This window comes from Callospermophilus lateralis, chromosome 12 (genome assembly GCF_048772815.1).
Source record: "Callospermophilus lateralis isolate mCalLat2 chromosome 12, mCalLat2.hap1, whole genome shotgun sequence".
NCBI lineage: Eukaryota > Metazoa > Chordata > Mammalia > Rodentia > Sciuridae > Callospermophilus > Callospermophilus lateralis.
In genome coordinates this window covers 22792787-22820779 of record NC_135316.1, presented here as the reverse complement: position 1 = coordinate 22820779, position 27993 = coordinate 22792787, and the positions used below count along the sequence as shown (strand labels likewise).

The 27993-nt window shown below is 38.1% G+C and overlaps 1 protein-coding gene and 1 pseudogene across 1 annotated transcript; one reads left to right on the top strand and one right to left on the bottom strand.

The window, feature by feature from the left end:
• Window positions 1-877: 877 nt before the first annotated feature.
• Window positions 878-27635, bottom strand: LOC143411813 (actin-binding protein WASF3-like). The gene is made up of 9 exons (XM_076872694.1): window positions 27533-27635; window positions 23765-23899; window positions 21034-21210; window positions 15622-15798; window positions 6193-6506; window positions 4249-4415; window positions 3155-3415; window positions 1485-1852; window positions 878-1035 (listed from the first exon to the last, which is right to left on the bottom strand). Exons 1-9 carry the CDS (start codon window positions 27633-27635, stop codon window positions 878-880), a joined length of 1860 nt encoding a protein of 619 aa, XP_076728809.1.
• LOC143411680 (delayed-rectifier potassium channel regulatory subunit KCNS3-like) lies at window positions 6841-8316 on the top strand (annotated as a pseudogene).
• Window positions 27636-27993: the final 358 nt, after the last annotated feature.

Below are 27993 nucleotides of genomic sequence, written 5' to 3'. Positions count from 1 at the left end.
AAAATTCTGAGCAAATGTGCACGCAGGGCCACATGTGGTAGCTCTGTCTAGCTGGGGGCTATACTCCTAGATGGCTCACAGCTGTTCTGGCTGCCTGGTGCCCAAGCCATCAGGGCTAGCCAATATTTTAAGTGTGAACCCAATGGTCTCTAAAAGGGAAAAGGACCTTGTGTTCATTTGCATTACTACTGAGCCGCTGAAACTTCATAAAAAAACACCAACAAGCATTTATTGAGTGAATATCCACAGGAAACCTGCCTGAAAAGGGCCCTTCCAATTTCACATTTGACAAGTGCATGAAAAGGCAATGAAATTATTCAGTAGAACATTTGAATTCACTCAGTAGCTACCAAATCAAGAAACTGAATGCAGAAACATTTGATTCTCCTGTTGTTAGACCTTTCCCTCTACAACCAACTTCTTCTGAAACACATAGTAAAAATGAAAAAAAAAAAAAAGGCAAAAGAGTGTCACCTACTGATTGGAAGACATCACTCTTGACATAGTCATTAATCTTGCAGCTCACAGACACACAGCAAGTCTACAGAATCTTAATGATCAATAAGGGTAAAGTAAATACTTTCATGGCCAAGAGGGAAGCAAGATGCTGTTTTCAGAACAATGCAATAGTTACAGTATATGTCCTTGTGTGCAGCAGGATGTGCTATATTTAGTGGCACTTAAGTATTACACAATAAATACTGAAAAAACCCAGAAATTTTGAATGTGCAGAAGCAATACCACATTATTAATAAAAAAAGGTGCTAAGCTACAGGATTATAATACCACTATTTGGGTGCTGAAACCATCTGAAATCCCCAGTGAACTTCCACACACACTGTACTGGTGGTCCACCTGCCACCGTCCCTGTATGGCCTTAGTCAGACCAGTCGTTCTCATCAAACTCAGAGTCGTCATTGGAGTCGCTGTACTCTACAGCAATGAGTCTGGACAGGATTGTGGTCACGTCGTTTCCAACAGGCTCCTGCTCGGCCTCTTGCTCAGGTTGCTGCTGCACCTTTTTCAGCTGAATTCCTAGAGACACAACATAGGGGTGAGAATTAAAATGTTCTGATTGCTCCAAAAGGAAAGAAAACTGAACAGGGCTACTGGACTTAGTTTTTCTAAGTTTAAGGACAAAAGGTTTTAGAAATTTGAGGGGAGAAAAGAGTGTGCAAAGTCCATTTTAAGAAGATTAGTTGTGACTAAGGTGCACATGAACATCTCAATGGAAAGTTCTAGAGCTACACTGTTCCATATGCCTGCCGCTAGTCTCTTCTCAATTCTTTATCATGATATGCACACCTGACAACTACAAAAAAACTCCTAATATTAAAAAAAAAATCAAACAAGCATCCTTTGACTCCAAAAAATCATTTAATGTGTAGAGCTATCATTTAAAGGCAACAAGGTTGAAGTTTGCTAGAGACCTAAAGAAATCTCTCTATAAGGAAGGCTGTGTGTATGTGGGGTGTTCCACTTACCAATTCTGATGGCAGCAAGGAGGTCACTTCGAGCATCACTTATCAGGGGCTGTGCAGGCTCAGGATGCTTTGCCTCAGCTACAGGGGGGCCATGCATTGGGGAGGATGAAAGAGAAGACCTGGGGCCAGGAGGGCCTGGTGGGGGAGGTGGTGGACCTGGAGGTGGTGGTGCTGTGAAGAGGAGCTCAGCTGAAGATGGATGAGGAGGAGCTGCATATGTGGAACCAGCTGATGCAGGAAAGGGGGGCTGCATGGGGATCTGGAGAGGGCTGACAAAAGCAGTTTGTGCTGAAGGAATCATGGGTGGAGGTGGAGGAGGAGGTGGTCCTGAAGAGTTGTAATACTCAATTATCTGTGCCGGGAGCATCCTAATAAAGAGATGTAACAGAGTCACCAATGTAACAATAAAGGGCCATGTCCCGGAGTTCTAGTATGCCTAATCAAAGAAGTTCCCCCAGACACAATGCCCCCTACCAGCCAGACTTCAGTCACTGAAGGATGCACATGCCCACTCTGTGGTTCTGTCATTTTATAGTCCTACATTATTCATTATGATGAATGCAAGACTTATTGAAACACACACACATACACACACAAACACACAATCATTGAAGAGGAAAGCACCTTCTGTGAATACTAAAATAATGTAGTTGCTGCAGAAGAGCAATGGCATCCTTCATCCTGGACATATCAAAGGGCTTAGAAACTTGCCTCCTGAGGGCTGCGTGACCAACCAGATGAGGAAAATCCTATATTCTCTAGCCCAGTTCCACGGAAACCCTGGGACCACAGCACCCAGTAGTGTGTCAAAGGCTTTGAAAAGTTCTAAGCCAAGAAATCAGCTGATTTCTGCTCAGTCAAGGGTTTTCCCAGTCAACTGGACCACAGGCCCTCTCTGTGCCTGAAAGAAGCACTCTGGGAATCCTGGTTCCACCAGGGCACAAAAAGAACAGCCAAGTCTAGGTGGTCTCCCCTTTGAGGGCTGAGAACATACATTTAGAAAGTGACACCAGTGCTCTGCATAAAGAACACACATTACAGAAGCATATATTCAACTTCTCTGGGTATTGACTCTGAGGGTTAAGACAAAAACAGAGCTAAAGAAACCCTATTAAAGTCAAGGAGGGAGCTTGATTTGATTAACATGTGAAAAGGAAGGTCTTTTAAAAGAGATATTAGAATTCTAACCCAGACAGAAAAGGAGAGGGCCTGGGGGAAGAACAATCTAAGGGCCCAGAGGTCAAGAAAGTATATAGAGCCAAGTGTGCGAAGTGATGTTACAGGATTCAGTCATCCGAGATAAGCATTCTCTATGGTTCACTCAGGACATGTAGAGAAAATTTGAGAATTTGAACAGTTTCACAAAACAGCATGTCATCCTTTATCAATGCCTGATTTAAAGATCCTTTCAAACGCATGTAAGTATGTATGCAAAGAGAACACATATATAGGAACACAGCTGTCAACCTGGAATTTATCTGTAATAAGGTAGGGTCAGTAGCACACCTACTTTATTTAACATAGAGTAGGACACTACTGAAGTGTCTACATGCAATTAGTCTTGACTATATTCTGGTATCTAAAATATTGAGGTTAAAATTCTTCCAAAATACATTAAGATTGAAATGCAAAAACAAGTAGCAACTAAAGTACAAGGAATACTGATTTACCCATAATCTGCTGGAGTCATTGATGCAGAGGCCTGGGACCCCTCTGGGTTCTGGGGTGGTGGTGGCAGCTGCTGAGGTCTGTCTAGGGCCATGTGCCTCACCGAGGCAGAGGGGGGCCGGTACTTGTGTTCAGGAGCCTGGTTTGGAGCCCCATGTGGTGGTGCATCACTGGCAATGCAGGAAGGGGTGACCAGCTGGGGATGCAGAGAATGGTTGGGTGTAGCCGGATAAGAGTAATCTGCAACATCTGATGCATGGGATCTGACGTTGGAGAAAAAGGAATGAAAGAAATTTAAATTGTTTAAAAAATTTCCCTTATCAGGCAGAAGCATATATGAATAACAACATTGCCATGGAACAGAAATCAGAAATTTATTTCTTTAACTATCAACTAGGTCTAGTCCCATGAGAGCTTCCAAGAAACAACATAATTACTATCTTAGCGGCAAGCCCCAGTGTTACATGGATTCAGATTCACAGTTTTGAAGTGAATAAGTCAGACAGACCAGCAAGCAGGAACCAGCAGAGCCTCATTTTTACAGTATTTCATGTACTTCTTTTCTAAGAGACAAGATTACAAGATGAATCTCATTTCATTTAGAAACAGCATCTCAGACAGGATTTCGGTGGCAATGAAACTGACAGTATATAATTAGAAGATACAAAATGGCAGGTGAACTGGGTAAATATTAACAATAAGAACAGAAAGAGAAATGCAGAATGTAACAGAGTGAACCATGTTTTTCATAACAGAAGCAATTATTTAACCCAAAGAGAAAGAAGCAATGTGGTACACTATGGAAAGGCCTTCTTGCTTTCTTTGAACACATAGTCAAGTGTAAAACTCTGAAAATGGAAATCACATATTAGTGAGAAGAGTTCAGAAAGATGCCAGGTGCTGGACGCTGGCTAAGCCCCAGAAGGAGAGAATGGACTTGCATGTATGGCAGCAGCTTGGCCACAGGCATTAGTAACTATCACACACTCCTGGCCTGGGTTACTGGACATGTGTGAGTAGGGACTGCACATCCTCTCATGACACTGAAGCAGGGGGTGGCCTGGAACTGGGAACCCAAAGAAAGAAAATGACAAACCCTCTGGGCATCCTGTCCTCTTTCGTGCTCCCTTCCTGTTCCAGTTTCCTTGTGTCACTCATAAATTCAATGCCTATTTTCCTTCTCTCCGACTCTTCTTTTCTTGTTCTGACTTTTCTCACATGTACTTGCTGGTTCCTGTTAGGAGTCAGCTTGTGTTTCTCTGTCTGAAGGAAACAGGCAAACACGTTGGGAATGTGAAGGAAAGAGGGAAGACGATACAAGCTGAATTTCCATCTCTAGGATTTTAGACAGAAGCTTCTGCTAACTGGAATTCTGTGTGGCATAGAAAAACTTGCTAAATCAAAAAGTCTGCCCCAGCTTTCCTTCCCTAATTGTGGTATAATAATAACCAACAACTCATTTTCCTTCCTTAATTGCAGTATGAATTCTAGATTATGGTGTGCACGTGAGGATGTCTTCTGAACTCTGCAAACTTCAAGCAAATGCATTAAAAATATTTTTAATGGGAGAGGAATCTGGCCTATATTTAGACTTAATACATTTAAAAAACATAAATACCTAAAATTCTGGGGTCATTGATGATTCATGCTAAGGAACTGTGTCAGTGACCATGTGCACCATTTTTTTAAAGGAAATGGTCATCCAGCAAAAAACAAACAAACAAAAAAACATGGAGTGTAGTTCTTCTTATGAGATGCATGGTGGCAAGAAATTGTAAATGTTGTGGCATAATTGAAAGTGCTATTCTGGTAAAGTTGTTTTGCAATGTAGAGCCAAATGAAGCCAAGAAAAAGGGGTTAACCAGATGGACAGACATAAAAGCAGAAGAAACAAATGTTTGCAGGAGAAATGAGAGCAGAAGTTTTCTACAGAGCAGGTCTTCGGTGAAGAATGGCCACTGCAAGGACAGGATGAGAGGAGCAGAAGGGATTGGTCAGCTGAAGAGTGAAAGATCAGGGAACAGGGAGATGATAGTAGCCTGGAGGAATAGGAGACTGACTCAGGTGGGAAGGTGGAAGTCGGCTAGGAGCTATGATGTCAATGTGGAGGTGAGTCCGGTGGTCCTGAAGCTCTCTGATCATCAGTAACCATCTGCTGCAGAAAAGAAAACTGATGGGTGAAGACAATAAAGAAACAGGAAGAAGTCAGTCCAGCATGGTGGGAAAATCTAATAAATTTCCAGGGTTTTTAAGGTACACAGGGTCAGAACACCAATAACAGGGCCCAGAATTGATGAGAGAAAACAAGGATGTTACACATGGAGGTGTAATGCTTCCTGAGTATACTGAAAGAAAGGAAAGAAAACTGGTTATCAGGAGTGCTAGCATTTCATCTAATGCTCAGATCTTAAATTCATACTTAGAAATAAAACATGTCTGACAATGTTCAGAGAGAGGGCAAAAACTTAAGATCAGCTTATGTGAACTAGGCTAAAGTATTTTAGTTACATTAATGGCTCATACACATTATAAAAGTTGATATTAAATTTTCTTCAATATCTTAAATACATTGATGAGGATACAACCATTAAAATGTCATGTTTCTAAATAACACTTAATACATAAAATATCATTTTTTAAAAGTTAAAAAATGGTGATTCCAATTTTGTAAAAGAAAAAAAAATATGCACCAGGACAAAAGAAGACTAAGGAGAGACACACCAAAATGGAAACAGTGTTTTTTCTGGCTGATGGAATTGTGGTTATTTATAATTTTAATATCTTTTCCATAATTTCCAGGTATAATTAGTGTATCTCATTTCATAATAAGAAAAAAGTTTAACACTCAGCAAAATAAAAATATAAAACTTTTAAAATTAATTTAAGAGATATATTCCAAGTTCAATGATGAATTATATAACTTATTTATCTCTTAGTAAATAATGTATACAAAAAATGAGAGGCCATGGGAAATAGTATGAGCCAAAACAAAATGAACAATTCTATTTGCTTTTTGAAAAATAAGAGAAATAGGACTGACGCGGGCCACCCCGTTCTCCTCGCCGCCAAGGCGGCGGGCACGGGGCAGCATGGGAGGCCTGATCCCTGCAGCACTGGTGCACAGCCTTGCAGAGTGGAGCAAGCCAGATGCACCAGGACTCCTGCAGGCTCTGGGGGTTCGTGTTGCGGGTGCAGGTCTACTCCCGCAAGGGACTTTGCATCCTACTGGGCGCCTGTCTGGCGGCGCCCCCCATCTTCCAGTCCTCGGAGCGTGCCATCGCTGGAGTCCTAAGTCTCTGCCTCTTGCGTGAGCTGCGAACAGCCGAAAGGGATAGTGCCTGCTGTAAAGCATCTCTGGGTGAATGAAAAAGAAAGAAGCTCATGATTTCTACACATGACCCAGGAGCACCTTGGCTGAGGATTCTGCGTTTTGCCAATCTTGAGAGTGGTTTCCCAGCAGGTGCTTGGCTTGTACAACCAGAGAACAGGATTCTTCTCTTCTTTCTGGCCACTAAATGCCTATGTGCACTCCACGTTCCAAAGGGGGAAGAAGGGCGAAGCTTCTTGGATGACAATGGATGTTCTACTGTGCAGGATGAGGGCAGAGTGTGTTACATCACCACCACAAGGGTGCCTCGTGATCGTCTTCATCCCCTTCCCAGCCAGCTCTCAACTTCCTGGATCTATAATGGTGTTTGGTGAGTTTTTCCATCGCCCTGGACAAGACGAGGAACTTGTCAACTTGAACGTGGGGAGCTTTAAGCAGTCTGTTGACCAGAGCACGCTCCTGAGGTTCCCTCACACCAGACTGGGGAAGCTGCTCACCTGCCACTCCGAGAAGGCCATCCTGGAACTGTGTGATGATTACAGCGTGGCCGATAAAGAGTACTATTTTGACCGGAACCCCTCCTTGTTCAGATATGTCTTGAATTTTTACTACACGGGGAAGCTGCACGTCATGGAGGAGCTGTGTGTGTTCTCCTTCTGCCAGGAGATCGAGTACTGGGACATCAAGGAGCTCTTCATTGACTCCTGTTGCAGTGGTCGCTACTAGGAACGCAAGGAGGAAAACCACAGGAAGGACTGGGACCAGAAAAGCAACAACGTGAGCACCGACTCCTCATTTGAAGAGTCCTCTCTGTTTGAGAAAGAGCTGGAGAAGTTTGAACAGCTGCGGTTCGGTCAGCTCCGGAAGAAAATCTGGATTCGTATGGAAAACCCTGGGTACTGCCTGTCTGCCAAGCTGATTGCCATCTCCTCTTTGAGCGTGGTGCTGGCCTCCATAGTGGCCATGTGTGTCCACAGCATGTCAGAGTTCCAGAATGAGGACGGGGAGGTGGACGACCCTGTGCTGGAGGGTGTGGAGATCACCTGTATTGCTTGGTTCACTGGGGAGCTTGCCATCCAGCTGGTTGCTGCTCCCTGTCAAAAGAAATTCTGGAAGAATCCACTGAACATAATTGACTTTGTCTCCATTATTCCTTTCTATGTCACATTGTTGGTAGACACCAAGGAAGAAAAGAACGAGGACATTGAGAACATGGGCAAGGTGGTCCAGATCCTTCGCCTTATGAGGATTTTTCGAATTCTGAAGGTGGCCCGGCACTCCGTAGAACGTCGGTCTCTGGGGGCCACGCTGAGACACAGCTACCATGAAGTTGGGCTGCTGCTTCTCTTCCTGTCTGTCGGCATCTCCATCTTCTCCGTGCTTATCTACTCTGTGGAAAAAGATGACCACACATCCAGCCTCACCAGCATCCCCGTCTGCTGGTGGTAGGCCACCATCAGCATGACCACCGTGGGTTACAGAGACACCCATCCTGTCACCTTGGCCGGGAAGATTATCGCCAACACGTGCATCATCTGCGGCATATTGGTGATGGCCCTTCCTATCACCATCATCTTCAACAAGTTTTCCAAGTACTACCAGAAGCAAAAGGACATGGTTGTGGACCAGAGCAGTGAGGACCCACCGGAGAAGTGTCATGAGCTACCTTACTATAACATTAGGGACATTTATGCACAGCGAGTGCATGCCGTCATTAACAGCCTCTCTTCCGTGGGCATCATGGTGAGCGATCCCGATTCCACATATGCTTCAAGCATTGAAGACAATGAGGATGTTTATAACACCGCATCTTTGGAGAACTGCACACCAAAATGAGCAGGGACATTTGTGCCTGTATCTTGTGCCCCTTCCTGACATTAGGTTAACACAGCTTTATAAACCTTAATGGGTTTGTTAAATTCATTCAATTCTCAGGGCGTACCTTTTAGCCATAGTTGGACATTCATTGCTGAATTCTGAAATGATAGAATTATCTTTATTTTTCTCAGTGAGGTCAATGAAATGCCTCGTTCTAAAATTTATTTTTTACAAGAGAGAGTTGTGATATGGTTTTGGAAAAAAAAACAAAATAAATGATATTGGGTGGGAGTTTTGTTCTGGCTTATATCATCCTGTATTTGCCATTTACTCACATTGAGCTAACTGTAAATTACTGACAAGTAGACTCCCAGGTCCAGCTGATGAAGACTACATGCATGTAAGATCCACAAAATGAGACAATGCATGTAAATCCATGTTTACGTCCTAGACATGGAGATTAGGAGCCTAATAAACTTCCTAATTCAGTATGAAAAAAAATAAGAGAAATGAAGACTTATCTAAGCAACACAAATACAAAGGCAGATACTAAATAATTCAAATAATCATCAGCTTTGCGCCCAACAAAGAATAATAATCTTTGGAATAATCTCATCTCAGATGCTAGAATGAGTATTAATCATTCAACTGAGGATTTTAAAAAAATTCATCATTTTTCTATTTGTATCTGTTAAAAAAGATTATATGTGGGAAAAAAACAAAGTATAAATTCTTCATGAATAAATAATAACAACTATATTATTTGGGAAATGAAAAATGCAAACTGACATCAATGGGAGATATTAAATTCACATATTCTTCCCTACCCCAAAGAACTAGAAGCAGAACTATAGCATCATTTAACTTTTGACAGAAATAAACACATAAATATTTAAATATAGGGCTAGAAGTCAGTGAAAGCTCCAACAATTCTACAATATTTAATAGATGTCAGCTGTAAAAGCTACATGCCTATAATCCCCAAAGACTTAGGAAGCTGAGGCAGGAGCATCTCAAGTTCAAAGCCAGACTCAGCAACTTAGTGTGGGCTTAAGCAACTTCATTTCTCAAAATAAAATATATAAAAAAGGGCTGGTCTAAATGATTTGGTACTGGGTTTAATTCCCAGGACCAAAAACAGGGGGGAGAGAGAGAGAGAGAGAGAGAGGGAGGGGTGGAGAGAGGGAGGGGAAGAGGGGAAGGGGGAAGGGGAGAGAAGGGGGGCAGACCTCAATCTTTCCTCACATCCTACCAATGAAACACAGATCTACTTCGGTAGGAATATTTGCGCCACTACCAAATAAATCTCGGCAGCAAATATTCAGTTAGCACCTTCTGCATGTTAAAGTCTGCTAAGACAAGTCACAAAGGTAAAAAGAAGAAGAAAAAGGACACAGATAAAACACAAGATCCAGGTTACTGCTGTTTTTGATATATGCTTGAATCACGTAAGAATTCTCTATTCAAAACTTTAAATGTTGATGAATTTGAGAGTCTATGCAAATGGAAGACTACAACTTAACAAAACCAGAAGGAGGAAATTAAGTCAAAGGTTAAAATTGGCCAATAAGTTTTTATCTTCTCTTCCAATGACTCCCTTTTGTGAAAAATGTGACCTACTAATTCACACCTGAAAGAAGCATTTGTTCTTAATCACTAAAATTTTAAAATAAACTCCACCAGAAATTTTCTCCTGAAATTAGAATATACAAAATTAGTTATCCAAAGTAAGAAATCATTTTTTCTTCATCATTCTTCCAGAGGATTATCAAAATGCTCAAGAAGGTATTCCTGAGTCACAGTAATCACCACTTGCTGATCAGTTTTAGATAACAAGTTACCAAAGGAAATTCAAAATTCAAAAGCCAAAAATAAAGGACTACGTTATTATTAAAGTAAAATTGAAGTCATTTGCAGTAACTCCAAATTTTGAATTAATGTTAACTATCTCTAGATTAACTGAAGAGTAAGTTAAATCAAAGAGATTTTTTTTAAATCAGATAAAGCAACCCAATTTAAATTAATATTGCCTTAAGGTAATAATAATCAAAATATACATAAGTAAGTTTTCAGGAGAGTTTTGAAACATATTGTGGGTCATATAAACCCCAAACTGCTGGTATATTTCCAATTGTAACAAAACCAGGTAGCATACAGTGGCCTCAAGCATGGGGTAGGGGACTGTGACACACACACACCTAGTGTCTGGGGACAGAGATCCCTCGGAAGATGCTCCGTGGTGCACACTCTGAGACAACCTGTTGTGGGGTCTAAGCTCTTTGTCATATGCCGTCATATTCCATTCCTGGCACCTGTTTCTGGCTTTTTCACCGTTTTCACCTCACGGGTGGTGCCATCTATATGCTTTTGCTCCTGACGTCCAGGAAAAGAAAGAAAGCATGCCAAGACAGAAAGGAAAGGAAAAGAGCAGGTTAAATGCAGTTACAATGCATAGGAAACAAGCTTGGCGCACACACAAGAGACATTCACATTTTGATTACCCTACTGTTAAGAAAATTCTAAAGCATCATCTTGTTACCAACAGACTCAACAGAAAGTAACTGAGACTTAGTTCTTTAATCTAAATTTTTTAAAAAAATGTTACTGTGCTACAACTGCTAGAGTTGCTTACTATGGTTTTTGGTAAAGAATGTGCACTTCACTAGGCTGGTAGCCTGTTTTAAATGTACCACACACATAAAATACTGGCAATACCCTTCAGAAAAATCACTTCCCACAACTAAACAAGTTCACTTAGATTGTTAACATGCAATTATCTTTCAAAGAAAACAATTCAGAATTTTCTATTCCCAATTCCAAAAAGATTAATATAGAATATTTAACACTGAAACTAGCTTAACACAAAACAAAATAAAAACTTACCTGCCCATAGAGTCATTCTTGCTGAATCCCTACCTGACAGCAAAATGTACTGAATAAACACTTAAGTCCTATGCAGGTCCTTCTTTAAGTGGCAAGGACAGTTACTTCTATGTATATATCTATGAGTTCCTGCTGCTTCCCTCATAAGATTATATGATCTTTAAGGACAAGAACTATGTGCTCTTACCTCCTATGTTCCCTCTTAGAGACCTCAACATATGAGTACACACTCAATAAATACTGGCTAAATGATCAAATCCATGCTTTAAGAATGAGCTTCTAGAGCTTACTGCATCCCAGGCACTGTGCCAGGCTCGACTGACACAAATGGCAAAGAAAGAAAGAACAATAAGGGTCTCTTCTCTCAAGGAGCTTGCAGTCCAGCAAGAAAGCCTACAAGATGACACAAATAAATGTATTATTATAAAATATGATAAAATATAAATGTATGTATATTTTTAAAACGTATTTTATATAAAATGCATATTACATATACATATTTTATATTTACATACTTATATTTTGATATATACAGGTATTTATATGTTTAAATATATGTACATATATCTCTAACACCTTCTAGTCTGAAAGACAGGAGGTGTCCTGATGGGACTTAGGGATCAGATTTGCAGCATGAGTAGACATTAATTCCACAGACATCATGGGCCACTGCACAGCAAAAGAGGCCACTGAGGAGGAGCGAGAGCACTGCATTAGGAGAAAAAAAAAAAGAAGCTAAACTGAAATCTCCAAAAAACAAGAAGGCAGGGGCTGACTTGAGGAGGCATTTGAAAAGACCTCTATATTGTGGAGAACAGATTAAAAAGAAATACAGGAGCATGGGTTAGAAAGCTAATAAGGTGGCTGAAGTTAGATGACGGCAGGTGGCTCAAGTTAGAGAACTGGGTTATTTTTAGTGTTAGTCAAGGACCCTAAGTTCAAAGCCAGCCTCAGCAACTTAGTGAGATCCTGTCACAAAACAAAAAGTAAAAAGGGCTAGAGGTGTGGCTCAGTGGTTGACCATCCCTGAGTTCAATCCCTGGGAGGGGGATGGGGGGGACCAAAAAATTTTGGCAATGTAGTGGCATAGTATATACACATGAATTTCACAGAAGATACAGAAATGGCAAATAAGAATATGAAAAGATGTATACTATAGGTGATAGGGAATGGGCGCTCATTCAGCAAAATAGTATTTGGGACTGGGGACCTGTTAGTACAAACTAGTTCTTCTGTCTTTTAAGGGCCGGGGCAATACGGTAGCATCTTTCAAATCTCAAAACGAACATTCTTTTCATTAACATCAATTTGACTTCTACAAATTTAAAGAAATACCTGCACATGGATACTGGATTACTCACTGCAGTATTTTTAAATTAAAGCAACAATTTAGAAACTTTTTATATTTGTTAATATAGTAATGAGTCAATAACTGATAGAGCATTTATATTTCAGAATACTACACAACTATTGAGAATAAAGTACATTTTTAACAATGTCAGTGGTGTGTACAAATCATGTAGCACAATTTTATGTATACAGAATACTATTAAATGTGTATGTATGTATTTATATGTGCTTACAAGATTTGAAAAATGCACACCAAACTGTAAACAGTAGTTAGCTCCTCTCAGGGAAGGGCATGCCTTTATTTCCTTCAGTGATAGTTGAGCATTTTATACCCAGCATATATTGTCTACATATTAAAAAAAAGTATGTGTGTGTGGGGATTTCAATGTTATTCCAATGAGGAACCACTGTGTTAAAATAATTAATAACTATTACTATTATTTTTTAAGAGATGTATGCTGAAATATTCAGGAATTAAGTGTGTTACTTTCTTAAAATATCTTAAATTCTACCTAAGATGCATGCAAGATGGACACACACAAACACACACACATGCACAAGAATCAACCACAAATATTAACAACACTGACCTACAATAAAATCCTGTTCCCTACTCCAGGATACTCTTATTTCTGCCTAGAGGTCCCTTGATTCTAAAATACACTGGCCTCATCTGCCCTCTGCCCCTCCATACTATCTATGCCTCACCCATACCCTTACTCTGCAAAGCTATCTATTCTTTAGACCTCAGCTTGAGTAACACTTCCTTACAAAGGTCTTCCTTGACACTCCTCTGCATGTATGCTGCCACCTTACTTGTCATCTCACCCACAAAACTCTGTACTTTATATACTTGGCAGCAGTGTAACTATGTACAGATATGGTGGCCCATACTTGTAATCCCAGTAGCTCTGAAGCCTGAGGAAGGAGGATCCAAAATACAAAGCCAGACTCAGCAACATAGTGAGACCCTCTCTCAAAACAAAAAATAAAAAGGGCTGGGGATGTGGCTTGGTGGTTAAGCACCCCTGAGTTCAATCCCTGGTATAAACAAACAAACAAACAAACAAATAAAACAACTTCATATTTGGCCAGGAATGGTGGTGCATGCCTGTAATCCCAACAATCTGAGAGGCTGAGACAGGAGCATCACAAGTTAAAAGACAGCTTCAACAATTTAACAAGAATCTGTCTCAAAATAAAAAATAAAAAAAATTTTAAAAAGGGGGCTGGGGGTATATTAATGCCCCTCTGGGTTTAATCCCTGGTACCCTTAAAAACAAAACAAAACACTTCATATTTATTTACAGAATTTTTTAGGGTTTAAATGTATCAAAAAATAGAGGAAACTTGAAATACAGAAACAATGGATTGTTTTATTCCCAAATTTTCTAAATTAGTTTCTTCCTTCAAATTTGTCAAAAGAAAATAGAATATGACTTGGTGTATAAAGTCCTTGGAAATGAAGGCTACCATGTTTCATTTTCTTTTTATTCCACTGTGAAGCACTTTGGCATTGACACTGTTGAACTTCTCTCTCTGTATGAGCTCCAGGCTCATGACAGCAAAAGGCCAGGGATCCTCACTGTGTTGTAAACCAGGTGTGTGACAGTCTTGTTTTCTCCATCACTGCCTACCCAGCATTTAACAAAAATTATTACATAAATGAATGAATCAGGAATTTTTATCAGAATTGTATGTGTTTGAGGAATATAAAATGAGAAAAAATAACTAATGAAATGACAAATGATTTTGAAGACACAATAATCTTACATAAAAGATGATTTTCCCTTCAAAATAAAAAGGTCACAAAATTAAATATTCTTTCCCAAAGAATCATTGAGAAGGTAAACTGCCTTTTAAAAGGACAGAAAGTTTTAAAAGAAGGTAATCTCAAAAGTCCTAGGGTTTTGCCCAGTTACTGTCAAAAAGTATAGGGATTGAGATAAACACATACTTGTTTCTTTTCCATTTATTCTTTGGTTGAATACTTTGAAGAACTTCAGCAGTTCTTTCAAAATTCCCAATTAAATATTTCTAAGCTATGAGCAAAATTTACTGTAATTGAGTATTCAAATAATTCACAGCTTTTGAATCTTTATCCAGAGCCCAGTTTCTTTCCTTTCCTCCTTTTCCCCCTGCTCTCTCCCTCTGTTCTTTTGTAGTACTGGGGCTGGTACCCAAGACCTGCACATGCTAGGCATACACTCTACCACTGAACTACATCCTCAGCTCCATATCGTCTCTGTTTTAAAATCCTGTTTTAAAACCTCAAATTCTTCTTTCTCCAACTGAACAAATATACCTAAATGCGCCAAAACCTAAAGGCCAATCCACAGAATGCTAAATGTTTCTCCTAAATAATGCACTGTAATATTTGTCAACAAAACTGGGTGGTCACTTTTTTTAATTGATTTTTTTAAAAAAATAAATGACAGTGAAATGCTTTACAATTCTTATTATACATCACTTTTAAACACAGGTTACATATAAAAATATTAGCAAAATCTTGTCCTCAAAGAAGTACTCTTCTAGGTGGCTTAGTCTGAGTTCTGGGCCCCAAAGGGGTAATTTTCAAAGCAGAAGTTCCTTGACTTGAGCAAGCAGAATTATGCTTGCATGACTGCCTGTAAGGCAGGTGTTTATCAACATTCTGACTTGCAATTCTCTTGCCTATGGCTACCCACAAACAGAAGCTCATTTTCAGTAAATACCATCCCTGATCCCTGATTACACATGCTTCCCAATCCCCTATGCACATTTCACCAAGGTGTCACATTTATGACACCAAAAAAGTTAAATAGACAGAAGTACATCCTTGTATCTGATATGGAAGGCTGACTGCTTTATGAAAAATTGAGGGATCAGAAGGAGAGAAGCTATAAAACATGGTTACCAAGAAAACTGAAATTTTAGTCACTACTATTATTAAAGCAAAGCCAGTGCTGGAGAATAAATAAGTAGTTATTGAAAAAATAATATGACTGTGTTACATTGAATTGTCAGAATCTTCTTTACCCTCTATAAAAACCTTGAGTCCTAAATCAAACAACTCAACCATTTAAATAAAGCACTTAGTGATTTACTTACTTCTAAACAAGAATCCCAAATCCATGGTGATATGCAGCATTCCCACAGTGGGATTATTTACCTTTTGACGCCGTTTCTCTTTCCTTTTGTCTTCTGTATCCTGTAGCATTTTTTCTTTCCATAGGTCAAAGAAATAGGAAGGATCAGTATAGAACTTCAGCCCATCCTTCTTATCATCTATACGAATCAATGTATTATAAGTAAGGGGAAAAAGATTATTAGATACTTTCATATGCATGTTAATGTGAATTTAATTTTAACTCATGGCATTGTAACACTTGCAGAGGACATCTTAACTATCCTATACTTTATTAATTCTCTAAATTTCCTTTTGAAAAAAATGTGGAAAAATGTACAAACAGCAACTTGTTCCAGAATAATGAAAGTATTCTTGCACACTCAGAATTAAGAAGAGAAAATTGCTCTGTAAAAATCACAATGCAGCTTATGAATACTGAGTGTTAATATTTCAGGAAATATTTTGTTTATTCCAACAGGGAGGTATACACAGGGATGAATGGACTCTTATACAGATACATTTACTTCTACTCTGAGCTTCAATATTATTAGAATAAAAACTATAAAGTGCTGTCTCTTCTTCTCAACCAGGTTGCCCAATATCTGTAAATTCAATCAGCAAAGAAAATTTTCATGGGATATAATTGTAACTAGGAAAAAAAGCAATAAACTATATATTTTCAAAGCAAGTTCATTCACTTGTGGTCATTTTAGTGTCAAGTACTTCTTCAAATACTGTGGTCTTAGGAATATTTCAAAGGCCTCATAAAAAATTACTCACTTATCATGCAACCAAGAACAATGTAGCCAATATGAATCCAAAGTGTAATATAAATCAATAGGAATATTCAAAAAAATCATGATGCAAAGTAAACTCTCTATAATACTAACCTTTTTAAAAAGCATGTGGCCTGTAGACTTCCCAAGAGGAAGCAGTGCATTCATACTTCATACTAATATTTCAGCAAGTCATTTAAGGTACTGAGATGCAAAATCAGTGAAATGAGTATAGACAGGAAAGAGCTTACGCCCAAGAAAAGAAAGCTAACACAGGAAGAAAAAATGGAAAAGGTCTATCCTTAAAGTTCTTGCTACGTCATCTCTTGCAGGCTTCTCACTATAAAATGCTAAGGCCCATATTCCTACCATGGCCATTCTAGTCACTGTGTCTGAAGATCACTAACAAACCAGTGCAACTCTTTCTATATATACTTTAACCTTGGATTATTTAACATCTTTCCTTTCTTCTAGTTTCCCAATTTGTAAGCAGCTTGAATGATAGAGATTTTATTAGTAACATAATTGTGAAAAAGCAAATTTGGTTTCCTAAGACACTAAGGCCTTGAATATAGAATTATAGGAAAACTGAGGAACTTCCTGAAAAGTTAAAGATGTCTAAAATGCACATTCTTGCTTTTAAAAATGCAGCTAATATTCTAATGAAGATAGAAGCTCAATGAAGTAATCAAATGCCAATCCTGACTTAAGACTAAAAGCAGATATGTCTAATGTTTATTATCATCTAACCACTTTTCATCATGTCACAGTAACACATTTAATTCAAATGCATAATTTTATGTTTTATGTATCTCAATTATTGTTTTATGAATGAAAACTAGATTTGGGCTGCCACTGCTGGTCTTAAAACACATTATTAAAAAACCAAAGACATACATTATTTTCCAAAAGACTGAATATGTACACATTATATATATTATGTACATTATAATAATATATAATATCATTTTATGCAATTAAAATTTAAATCACTACAAATTTTTAATCATGATCTTGATTAGTCAAATACATGTGGTTCACTGGATATTCTGGATTATTTCCTTTAACACAGAAATTTTAGTGAGCTTCCTTAATAATATCAGGTAAGAGAATTCTAATAAGCAAGCCCTCACACTACAGTGTTTATAGTGGGGCTGCCAGCGCTAAATAAAACTGAAATTGTCCTGGAAAAACATTTTCAAATGAAAGCAGTCACAGGGGCTGGGGTTATAACTCAGTGGAAGAGGACTTGCCTGGCATGTGTGAGGCACTGGGTTTGATACTTAGCACCACATAAAAATAAACAAATAAAGGCATTCTGCTCATCTTAACTACCAAAAATAATTTTTAAAAAATGAAAGCAGTCACAAAAATACTAGGTGTGATGGTTTAGATATCAGGTGTCCCCCAAAAACTCATGTGTGAAACAATGCAAGAATGTTTAGGGTTATGGGAGACATAACCTAATCGTGGACTAGGCAGTAACTGTAGGCAAGTAGGGTGTGACTGAAAGACGTAGGTCACTGGGAGTATACCTTTGGGTTTTTTTTTTTTTTTAATTAATTTTTATTGTAGGTTGTTCAAAACATTACATAGTTCTTGATATATCATATTTCACACTTTGATTCAAGTGGGATATGAACTCCCATTTTTACCCAATATACAGATTGCAGAATCACATCAGTTGCACAACCATTGATTTACATATTGCCATTCTGGTGTCTGTTGTATTCTGCTGCCTTTCCTATCCTCTACTATCCCCCCTCCCCCATCCCCTCCCCTCTTCTCTCTCTACCCCCTCTACTGTAATTCATTTCTCCCCCCTTATATTTTTCCTCCTTTCCCCTCACTTCCTCTTGTATGTAATTTTGTATACCCCTGAGGGTCTCCTTCCATTTACATGCAATTTCTCTTCTCTCTCCCTTTCCCTCCCACCTCTCATCCCTGTTTAATGTTAATCTTCTTCTCATGCTCTTCGTCCCTACTCTGTTCTTAGTTACTCTCCTTATATCAAAGAAGACATTTGGCATTTGTTTTTAAGGGATTGGCTAGCTTCACTTAGCATAATCTGCTCTAATGCCATCCATTTCCCTCCAAATTCTATGATTTTGTCATTTCTTAATGCAGAGTAATACTCCATTGTGTATAAATGCCACATTTTTTTTATCCATTAGTCTATTGAAGGGCATCTAGGTTGGTTCCACAGTCTTGCTATTGTGATTTGTACTGCTATGAACATGGATGTAGCAGTGTCCCTATAGTGTGCTCTTTTTAGGTCTTTAGGGAATAGACCGAGTAGGGGAATAGCTGGATCAAATGGTGGTTCCATTCCCAGCTTTCCAAGAAATCTCCGTACTGCTTTCCAAATTGGCCGCACCAATTTGCAGTCCCACCAGCAATGTACAAGAGTACCCTTTTCCCCACATCCTCGCCAGCACTTGTTGTTGTTTGACTTCCTAATGGCTGCCAATCTTACTGGAGTGAGATGGTATCTTAGGGTGGTTTTGATTTGCATTTCTCTGACTGCTAGAGATGGTGAGCATTTTTTCATATACTTGTTGATTGATTGTATGTCCTCCTCTGAGAAATTTCTGTTCAGGTCCCTGGCCCATTTGTTGATTGGGTTATTTGTTATCTTATTGTCTAATTTTTTTAGTTCTTTGTATATTCTGGATATTAGGGCTCTGTCTGAAGTGTGAGGAGTAAAGATTTGTTCCCAGGACGTAGGCTCCCTATTTACCTCTCTTATTGTTTCTTTTGCTGAGAAAAAACTTTTTAGTTTGAGTAAGTCCCATTTGTTGATTCTAGTTATTAACACTTGTGCTATGGGTGTCCTATTGAGGAATTTGGAGCCCGACCCCACAGTATGTAGATCATAGCCAACTTTTTCTTCTATCAGACGCCATGTCTCTGATTTGATATCAAGTTCCTTGATCCTTGGTGAGTACAGTTCTCTCTCTTTCCTGGTTTCCATGTCCCTCCACCATGCCATTATGCCATGATGTCCTGCTTCATATTGGGCCCAGAGCTATGCAGTTGGCTGACCATGGATTAAACCTCAGAAATCATGAGCCAAAGTAAACATTTCCTCCACTTAAGTTTTTCCTGTTCAGTCTTTTGGTCACAGGAATGCAAAAGTTGACCAGTACACCAGGATTACCATGCTTTTATTCATATGTATCATATATTTTTAAAATTTGTGCCCTATAACCGCCAGCAAGCATACTTGTTCCATTTTTATACAAACTTCTTAGGGGGGAATCATGCTCATCTCCCATCAGTTTATAGGGAGCTCTTACATTTGTTTTGAGAGAATCTTTTCTGTCTATGCAGGAAAGAAGGGACTCAGTTTCAACTGCCCTATCCTGATAGAGCTGTGATAAAAGGTATCTCCAAGCCTTGTTGATCCCAGACAGGATGGAAAATGAGACTGGGGAAACTCTAAGCTCTCCCTGAGGAGGGCCCTGCAGGTAAGATTGTCAAGGCAGTGACACATACAAAGAACACACAGTAATCTCCAAGGCCCTTGTGGGAGCATCAGCTGGCAGCACTAACTCTAGGGCCACTGATTTCCACAATCTGTGCTGGGCAGAGGCGAAATAAGTGGCCTCTAAAGAGGAGAGTGTTGTAGTTTGAATCCAGAATGTCCCCCAGTGTCTTGTGTTTCCAATATAGCAGTATTCAGAGGTGGGGTTTTTGAGAAGTGACTGGATCATGAGGGGTCTGACCACATAGGTGGACTAATCCACTGATGGTTAAATGAACTTTTGGGAGGTGGTACCTAGTTGGAGGAAGCAGGTCATTGTGGGTGTGCCCTAAAAGGTTTTATCTTCCCCCCAGTTCCTTCCTTTCTCTCTTTGCTTCCTGGTATCCATGAACTGAGCAGCATTCCTCTGCCATGCCCTTCCAACACAACCTCTGCCTTACTTCAGGTCCAATGAAATGGAAGGCTGATCATGGACTCAAACCTCTGAAACCATGAGCAGAAATAAATCTTTCCTCCTCTAACTTGTTCTTATCAAGTATTTTGGTCACTACAACAAAAAGCTGACTAACACAGGGAACAAAGATGGACAGAGGAAGAAGCCTTAAAATTTTTTTTGTCCTTTTTCTTAGAAATTGGGTCCTTATAATGTATTTTACCATTTTAACAATAACAGAAAGTTAATTTTGTGACTCTATTTTCACCCTTAAAAACCCCTAACACTGTAGCATACATTTTTCTGAATTAATAATAAATGTCTCTGCAGTGCTAAAGCTCTGAGACAGATATTTTGCTGCATTATAAATAAACTGTGCTGCTCCTTTTGAACTGGCTTTGAACATAAGTAACAACAAGATAATCACACATAAAGCCATTATATAAAATGCCCACTTCCACTTAAAAGATCCAAGTCTAAGAGTTAAAATCAGAGTTCAAACTTCTCCTGGTAAGTGATATGTATCCTGAAATACCAGAACTTTAGTAATCCAGCACCAGGGACTAATTTCAACAGCATTATTGTTTTCAAAGTTTGAAAGAATTCTTTTAACCCAAATGAACTATCCAGGATACATCTAGTACATAAGTGTGTTTCCAACACTGTCTAACTCTCTATCCACAATGACTAAAAATACTTTGAGGATGTGGGAAGCCATACCTGTATGGTATCAGGATGTTCAGAGGTGGAGTTTTATCACTCTGGTTGTAAATGTCAGCAACAGGATTAGGAATGCTGTTCTTTGAAACCACCTGCTGATCTTGAACTGTGAAACTTTTGAAAGCTTTTTTCATGTTGATGTCCTGTAGTGACACTGTTTAGAGAAAAGTCCCCCAAGTTAAATTATATATGAAAATATATATATATATATATATATATATATATATATATATATATATATATATATATAGAGAGAGAGAGAGAGAGAGAGAGAGAGAGAGAGAGAGAGAATTATATAGAATTTTTAACCATTTAGGAATAAGTATCAATTGACCCACTATAGTAAACATCTCCTGTAATAACAAAATGATGGGTTTTTTTAATTGTTCATTTAAAACCATGCTTAAAGAAAATGACCATCCCTCCTCACTTAGAGGTAACAGTTTTCTCTAAAACATGGTCAAATTTGGCTTTTCTTCCTCTGTAGAGATCAAATTTTTCATTGGACCTAAGCAGTAGAGCTTCAGATTCTTTAAACAGTCCTTTTCAGAAACCACATAGGAATATAGTTATGAGTATAAAAAGGCATGTAAATACATAGATTTTGGCATCCTAGGGGAAAAACCTCAGTTAATAGTAGTTTAAGTATAATGCCTTATACTTGTGCAAAAATCGCACAAGTGTAAATAACACATTAAGCTTTTACACCACTGACCTTAAGGAAAGACAACAAAAGTTTCTTAACATAAAGTCCTAGAAATTGAGTAGCTTGACTTATGAAACAAAACTATACAAAGGAGCCAAAATATCAGTGCTAGATATATTTCTTTCTTGTGTCTGTACAGCATTTACATTTTCATTTGTTCACTCATCTGACTTTGGTATAAACTTTTTGTGGAGAGTACACTGGTCCTATTAACAAACCAGCTTGGCCACTGAAACTAATTCAGGTTGTTATGTGACACTTACAACATCTTCCAGCCTTCACCCCCGAGGGAAAAAAAAAGGTGAGCTATATTTTCTATATTTCAGTCAAATATCTCTTCCACTCTCATATCCATATCAAGGAAAATAATAAGATAAAATCTTAATTGAAAAGAGATTGTAAAGACATGACACGTACTATAAAATGTCATAAACTTTCATCTAGAGATTAACCTTTTCCAGCATAAAGTTTATCATAATCATTTCAATTCAAAAAGCCAACATAAAAACCTAATAAAGTTGAATATTAAAAATCACCTGTGCTGGGCTGGAGCTCAGTGGTAGAATACTGCCTGGCATGTTTTAGGCACTGGGTTCAATCCTCAGCACCACATAAAGATTAATAAATGAAATAAAGGTATTGTGTCCTTCTAAAGCTAAATTTTTTTAAAAAAAACAATCACCTGTGCTATCAATTTTAAAACTCAATAATAGATTTAAGTTGTTATGAATTCCTTACCTCAACTGACAAAATTGCCATTTAAATTTTTATTTTTATTTTTTAAAATATTTTTATTAGTTGTTGATAGACCTTTATTTTATTTATTTATTTATTTGTGGTACTGAGAATCGAACCCAGTGACTAACACATGCTAGGTAAGCACTCTACCACTGAGCCATAACCCCAGCCCTAAATTTTTATTTTTAACTAGAAAATAAAATTCAAAAATCTGATTTAAAAGAGCATGTTTTTAGCTTCCTATTGTTGGAAAAGTCAGAACATTCATAATGGATATTGATAATAATTTAGTTTTACCTTTGAGCACAAATATACTTTTTAAAATAATGAGAGATAAATTTCACAAATAAACTACATTTTTTAACTTACAGCTTATTTTTATTGATACTACTATAAATAGGTATAATACAAAAATTAAATGCTGGGATCATTTTAAAACAATGAGAGAAATTCTAAAATAATTTAGAAATTCTAAAAATAATTCATAACTTGAATGGTTTTCTCAAAGCAAATATGAATGGTGTATCTTGCAATTTTTTAGCAAATTTATTCCAGTCTAATCTCAATCTTTCATTCAAAAACTACTGAAAATGAAATTTTTAAAATGGAATTACTGATGGTCTAAATTTTATTGCAGCTGCCACAATTTTAGGAAATATAATCAAAATGATTTTCAGTTACCTTACATGGTATTTGGTTAATGTTATTTTAAAACCTGAGCTTAAAGGCCTTTGGTAACTGCTATTTCTGAGATTAATAACATTTTTTAAATTGGCAGAATCACCAAGATTATTCATAAGCATCAACCCTAACAATTAGGCTAAAGGTTTTGCTCTTTGTCATGATGCACCTATGACTCTCCCTCTTGGTTGGACTATCTCTTTGGATGGTTCTGTTTTAGGCAAGAATGTATTTTCAAAATAACTACCATTAACCTATATTAGGACTTCTACTACTGAATATATTTGAAGAAGCCTTTAGAACAAATACTATATTTATATATAATTGTGTGTGTGTGTGTGTGTGTGTGTGTGTATATATATATATATAAATAGCAAATGCATGGTGTATGAGATAAACAAGATGTGAATCTTTTAACCACTAATTAACCCAATGTTGTAGGGTTTTCCTCACTATTCTTCTAGGAAACAATGAGATGAAAACAACATACTACCTCAAGGAAAAAGCAGTAATTACACTGCAATTAATTACTACTGTCTTGTCAACATCACTTTTAGCTCACTGCTTTCTTTCAATTACCTACCCTCTTTGACTGTGGAATCCAGCTGGGTAACTTTGACAGCAAGGCAATCAATTCTGTCTTGAAGAGAATTTGCTCTGATGTAGAAGTTGTTAGCCTCATTAAACAACTCACCAAATATGTCTTCAGCATGTTTGCCTGTAGAGGAGAAGAAATGGAGAAAGCCATCTTCTAAGGAGCTGTTGAGCTGCCCCCACACAGCCACACCACTGCTTATTAGTGTCAACACCCAGGGTCCTGTGCAAATGAGTGTAAAAATGAAGAATCACAGTCCACGGCCTTAGAACTTTTGGAATTTATTAGATATTTGTATAATTGAAAAGTGTCAGAATTCTAAAATAGATAATACAGAAATCTTCATCACTGCATGAGTGATCACTCAAGTTGTGTCCTGCTAAATGTGACTTCTTTAAGGAAGAAAAAAATTCTCGTTTTGTATGTTTTAAGTATAAATACAATTTCAGGAACTAAACTTCCCTTTTACCCCTCAAAATAATTCAATAAATCATATTTGACCTTAAATTTACCTCATTCACAATGAGAAACATTAGATATTTGGTCCTGTTTTTTTTTTTAAATATTTTTAGTTTTAGATGGACACAATGCCTTTATTTTATTTTTTATGTGGTGCTTGCTGGGACCAAACTCAGTGCCTATCACATGCTAGGCAGCGCTGCACTACTAAGCTATAACCCCAGCCTTGGCTGGCTCTTTACAATGGCATTAAATTCTTCTAATTTATATTTAGAAATCTAGAGCCAGTGATGTGTGATTTTACACTCTCTAAAAATCAGTATTTTTGAGTTTTTTTTTTTTTTTTTCTGTATGGTCACCTCTATGTTCTTTTGAGTGCTAGATATAACTCCCAACTTTTCTTAAAATGGATTTAATATTTCTGAAGATTTAACAAAGAGACATAAAACTTAGATCCTCTTACACTGAATTTCCAAATCCCAATACCTTCCTTTACACATTCAACAAATATTTAATATCTGCCTATTTCATGTAAGGACTTAACTTCTATGACAGAGATACCTATCATTTGTTTTATTTTCTTTTTCCATCAGTTTATTGCTCAAATAACAACCTAAACATTCCAGAAGAAAACTTCAATGGAGCAAGCATAACAGTAATATTTTCTTGGTGATTTACACTTTAATGAGCACTCTCATTGCCAGTTTCTGTTCTCAGTGCTAAAATCCATCAGACTGTGAACTTCTGAAGAGCAAGAACCTTGTCTGTCTGCTCAATGTTGCAGCCCCAGTCCTAGAGCAAGGATTCCCACACACATATCCCTTCAACAAGTAAATGAGTGAGGCCCAGAGGCTATCAGGGAATTACTGTTTTTCATTTTCCAGGTAATTAAACTGAGGATCAGAAAAGTAATCTTTCTAAATCTCCTGACTGGCAAGTGGCAAAAGCAGATGAAACAAAATCATGGTCTACTAACTTTTAGATCTATGCTTTTATCATTTACTTCACTGAATCTCCTTGGCCACAAAATTCAGAAGAGTATGACAGATCCTCAAAACATTAAACATAGAATACCAGTATGATCCAGCAATTTCAATTCTGGGTACATGTCCAAAACAAGTGAAAACAGGGACTTGAGAAATATTGTACACTTAGGTTCATTGAAGTGTTAGTCACAACAACCAAGAGGTGGAAGCAACCCATATGACCATCAACAGGTGAAAGGATAAACAAATGAAATATTCAGCACTCAAAAGGTAGAAATTCTGACACATGATACAACATGGATGAGCCTTGATAACAAGGGAAATAGTCACAAAAAGATAAATACTGTGATTTTACTCAGATGAAGTATTAGAGAAGTTAAATTCTTATAAACAGAAAGTAGAATGGTACTTGCTAGGGGTTGGGGGAAGAAGGGAATGGGAGTTGTTTAATGGGTACAGAGTTCAGTTCTTCCACAAGATAAAAAAGTTCTCAAGATCTACTGCATAATTTGAACATTCCCACAGTATTGAAGTGTACACCTAAAAATGATTAAGATGGTAAATTTTGAGTTATGCATATTTTATCAGTATTAAAAATGAAAATTTTGGTTGGGGTTGTGGCTCAGTGGTAGAGTGCTTGCCTAGAATGTGTGAGGCCCTGGGTTTGATTCTCAGCACTGCATAAAAATAAATAAAATAAAGGTCCATTGACAACTAAAAAAAATTTTTAGATGAAAATTTTAAAAGTTTCAGAAGAAAATCATAAAAATTAAGGATTCTACACTGAAACAAACCTCTCTTCCCCTTTTTACTCTTAACTGTTAACAGCCTCTTTCTCTATTTCTTCTGCAGTAAAGATTCCAAATAACAACCCAAACATTATGTTTTTTAATCTCTTTTTTTTTATGTGGTGCTGAGGATGAAAGACAATGCCTCTCACATGCTAGGCAAGCACTTCACCAATGAGCTACAACCCCAACTCTTGTTTATTTAGTTTGATAGTATGGGATAAGGTGGTGAGAGAGATTTCAGTTATTTTTAAGATGACTAAAATCACAGCAGATTTGTAAGAAAAGAAAAAGCAGGTAAAGTGCTTAGATTTTGGGCTGCCACTGCATACATTGTAATGCTAGTGATTAGTTTAAGAAAGAGAGTGAAGGCAGTTGACAGGGGCCTTGCACAAAATGCACAGACATGGTGGGAGGAAGCAAATGGGTTTAGGGACTACAAGAACAATGTTGTATTGATAGAACAAATATCAAGCAGAAATTTGGTCATAGGACTTGCCAGATGATACTGAGTGGCTTATGTTCTATCCAAGTGCCTTTCCCCATTCTTCCTGGTAGTTTTGCCCTACCACTCTATGACAGTTCTCCTGCATCAGAAGACCACTTCCTTTTTGAGTCAAGGGCCAACTCTGGGCCTTATCTGGTCCATGGTTGCCATGTCCCCCTTTGCCAAGTCTGCTCATTTGCCTGCCTCACACCTAAATCCTATCTGTTGGCTCCTCCTCAGCTTCCTCCCCTGCTCAGACTAGAAACTTCTTCATATAAACCCAGGGCTTATGGTCTTGGGGTTTTACTTTTATTTAATAGAAGTTATTTTTGCTATTTGGCAAAAGAAAAAAAGCTATTTGTGCTTAAGCCTAGTGTTTCAATATTTCCAAGAAATTTGCTCTTAAAAACTAGTGACAGGGGCTGGGGTTATAGCTCAGTGGCAGAGTGCTTGACTAGCATGCATGAGGCACTAGGTTTGATCCTCAGCACCACATAAAAATAAACAATAAAATAAAGGCATTATGTCCATCTACAACTACCAAAAAATATGGAAATAACTACTGACAAAAATAGATCTCCATATCAAATGTTTCAGTCTCCTCCCTTTCCTGTCAACATTCGCTTGGGCACCTAATCCAGTCTAATGACTTCAAATACTCTCTCATCTGTTGTTGTTTTGTTCTCTCCCCCCCCCCTTTCCCCTCACAACCTCATATACGTGATTTCATATAACGATGTGGTTTTCCTTCCAACAACAGATGAGGTAAAGAGGGAAGATGGGAGGGGAGAGGAGGGGGGATAGTAGGGGATAGGAAAGACAGCAGAATAGAACAGTCACTAATATGGCATTATGTAAACATTATGAATGTATAACTGATGTGATTCTGCAATTTGTATTTGGGGTAAAAATGGAAAAGCACAACTCACATGAATCAAATGTATGGAAGATGAAAAAAAAATACTCTCTCAGTGGTTATAACTCCTCACTTCTATTTCAAGGTGCCCTCTCCCTGAAAGGCACACTCATATATTACACTGCTTCTGAACAACATCACCTGGGTGTCTAATGAACAATCCAAACTCATGTTCCACAATAGAATTCCTCATTTTCCTTCCCAAGCCTGCTCCTTTCATCATCTTCTATGCTTGAAAAGTGACAACTGCATCCTTCTTGTTACTCATGCCACAGCCTTAGGGATCATCCTTGACTCATCTTGTTCTCTCCCATCTGTTGACTCTCCAGCAAACCCTCCCCAAGCATACTTTTGCAGAATAGACCCAGAACCTGACCATCCTGCACCACCTCCCTGAATCCCTCCCTGATCCAAGTCACACTCACTTTTCCCCTGGATATCCCTTACTGCCAAGGAATTCACTTCCCATTATTCACCCAGACACATGCCCCCTTCAGATCACTTCCTATAGAGCAGCAGAGTCATCTTATCAACCTTAAGTTAGGTCCTGGTTCTTTCCTGCATTCTTAAGTCCCTTCTGT

Coding starts and splice junctions, on each gene's coding strand:
- LOC143411813 (XM_076872694.1), bottom strand. CDS start 27,635: ATGATGAAAGGAGCAGGCTTGGGAAGGAAAATGAGGAATTCTATTGTG. Junction 23,900..27,532: donor TGATGTTGTTCAGAAGCAGT/GTAATATATGAG, acceptor TCTCCTCTACAG/GCAAACATGCTGAAGACATA. Junction 3,416..4,248: donor GAGGACAGGATGCCCAGAGG/GTTTGTCATTTT, acceptor CTCCAACGTCAG/ATCCCATGCATCAGATGTTG.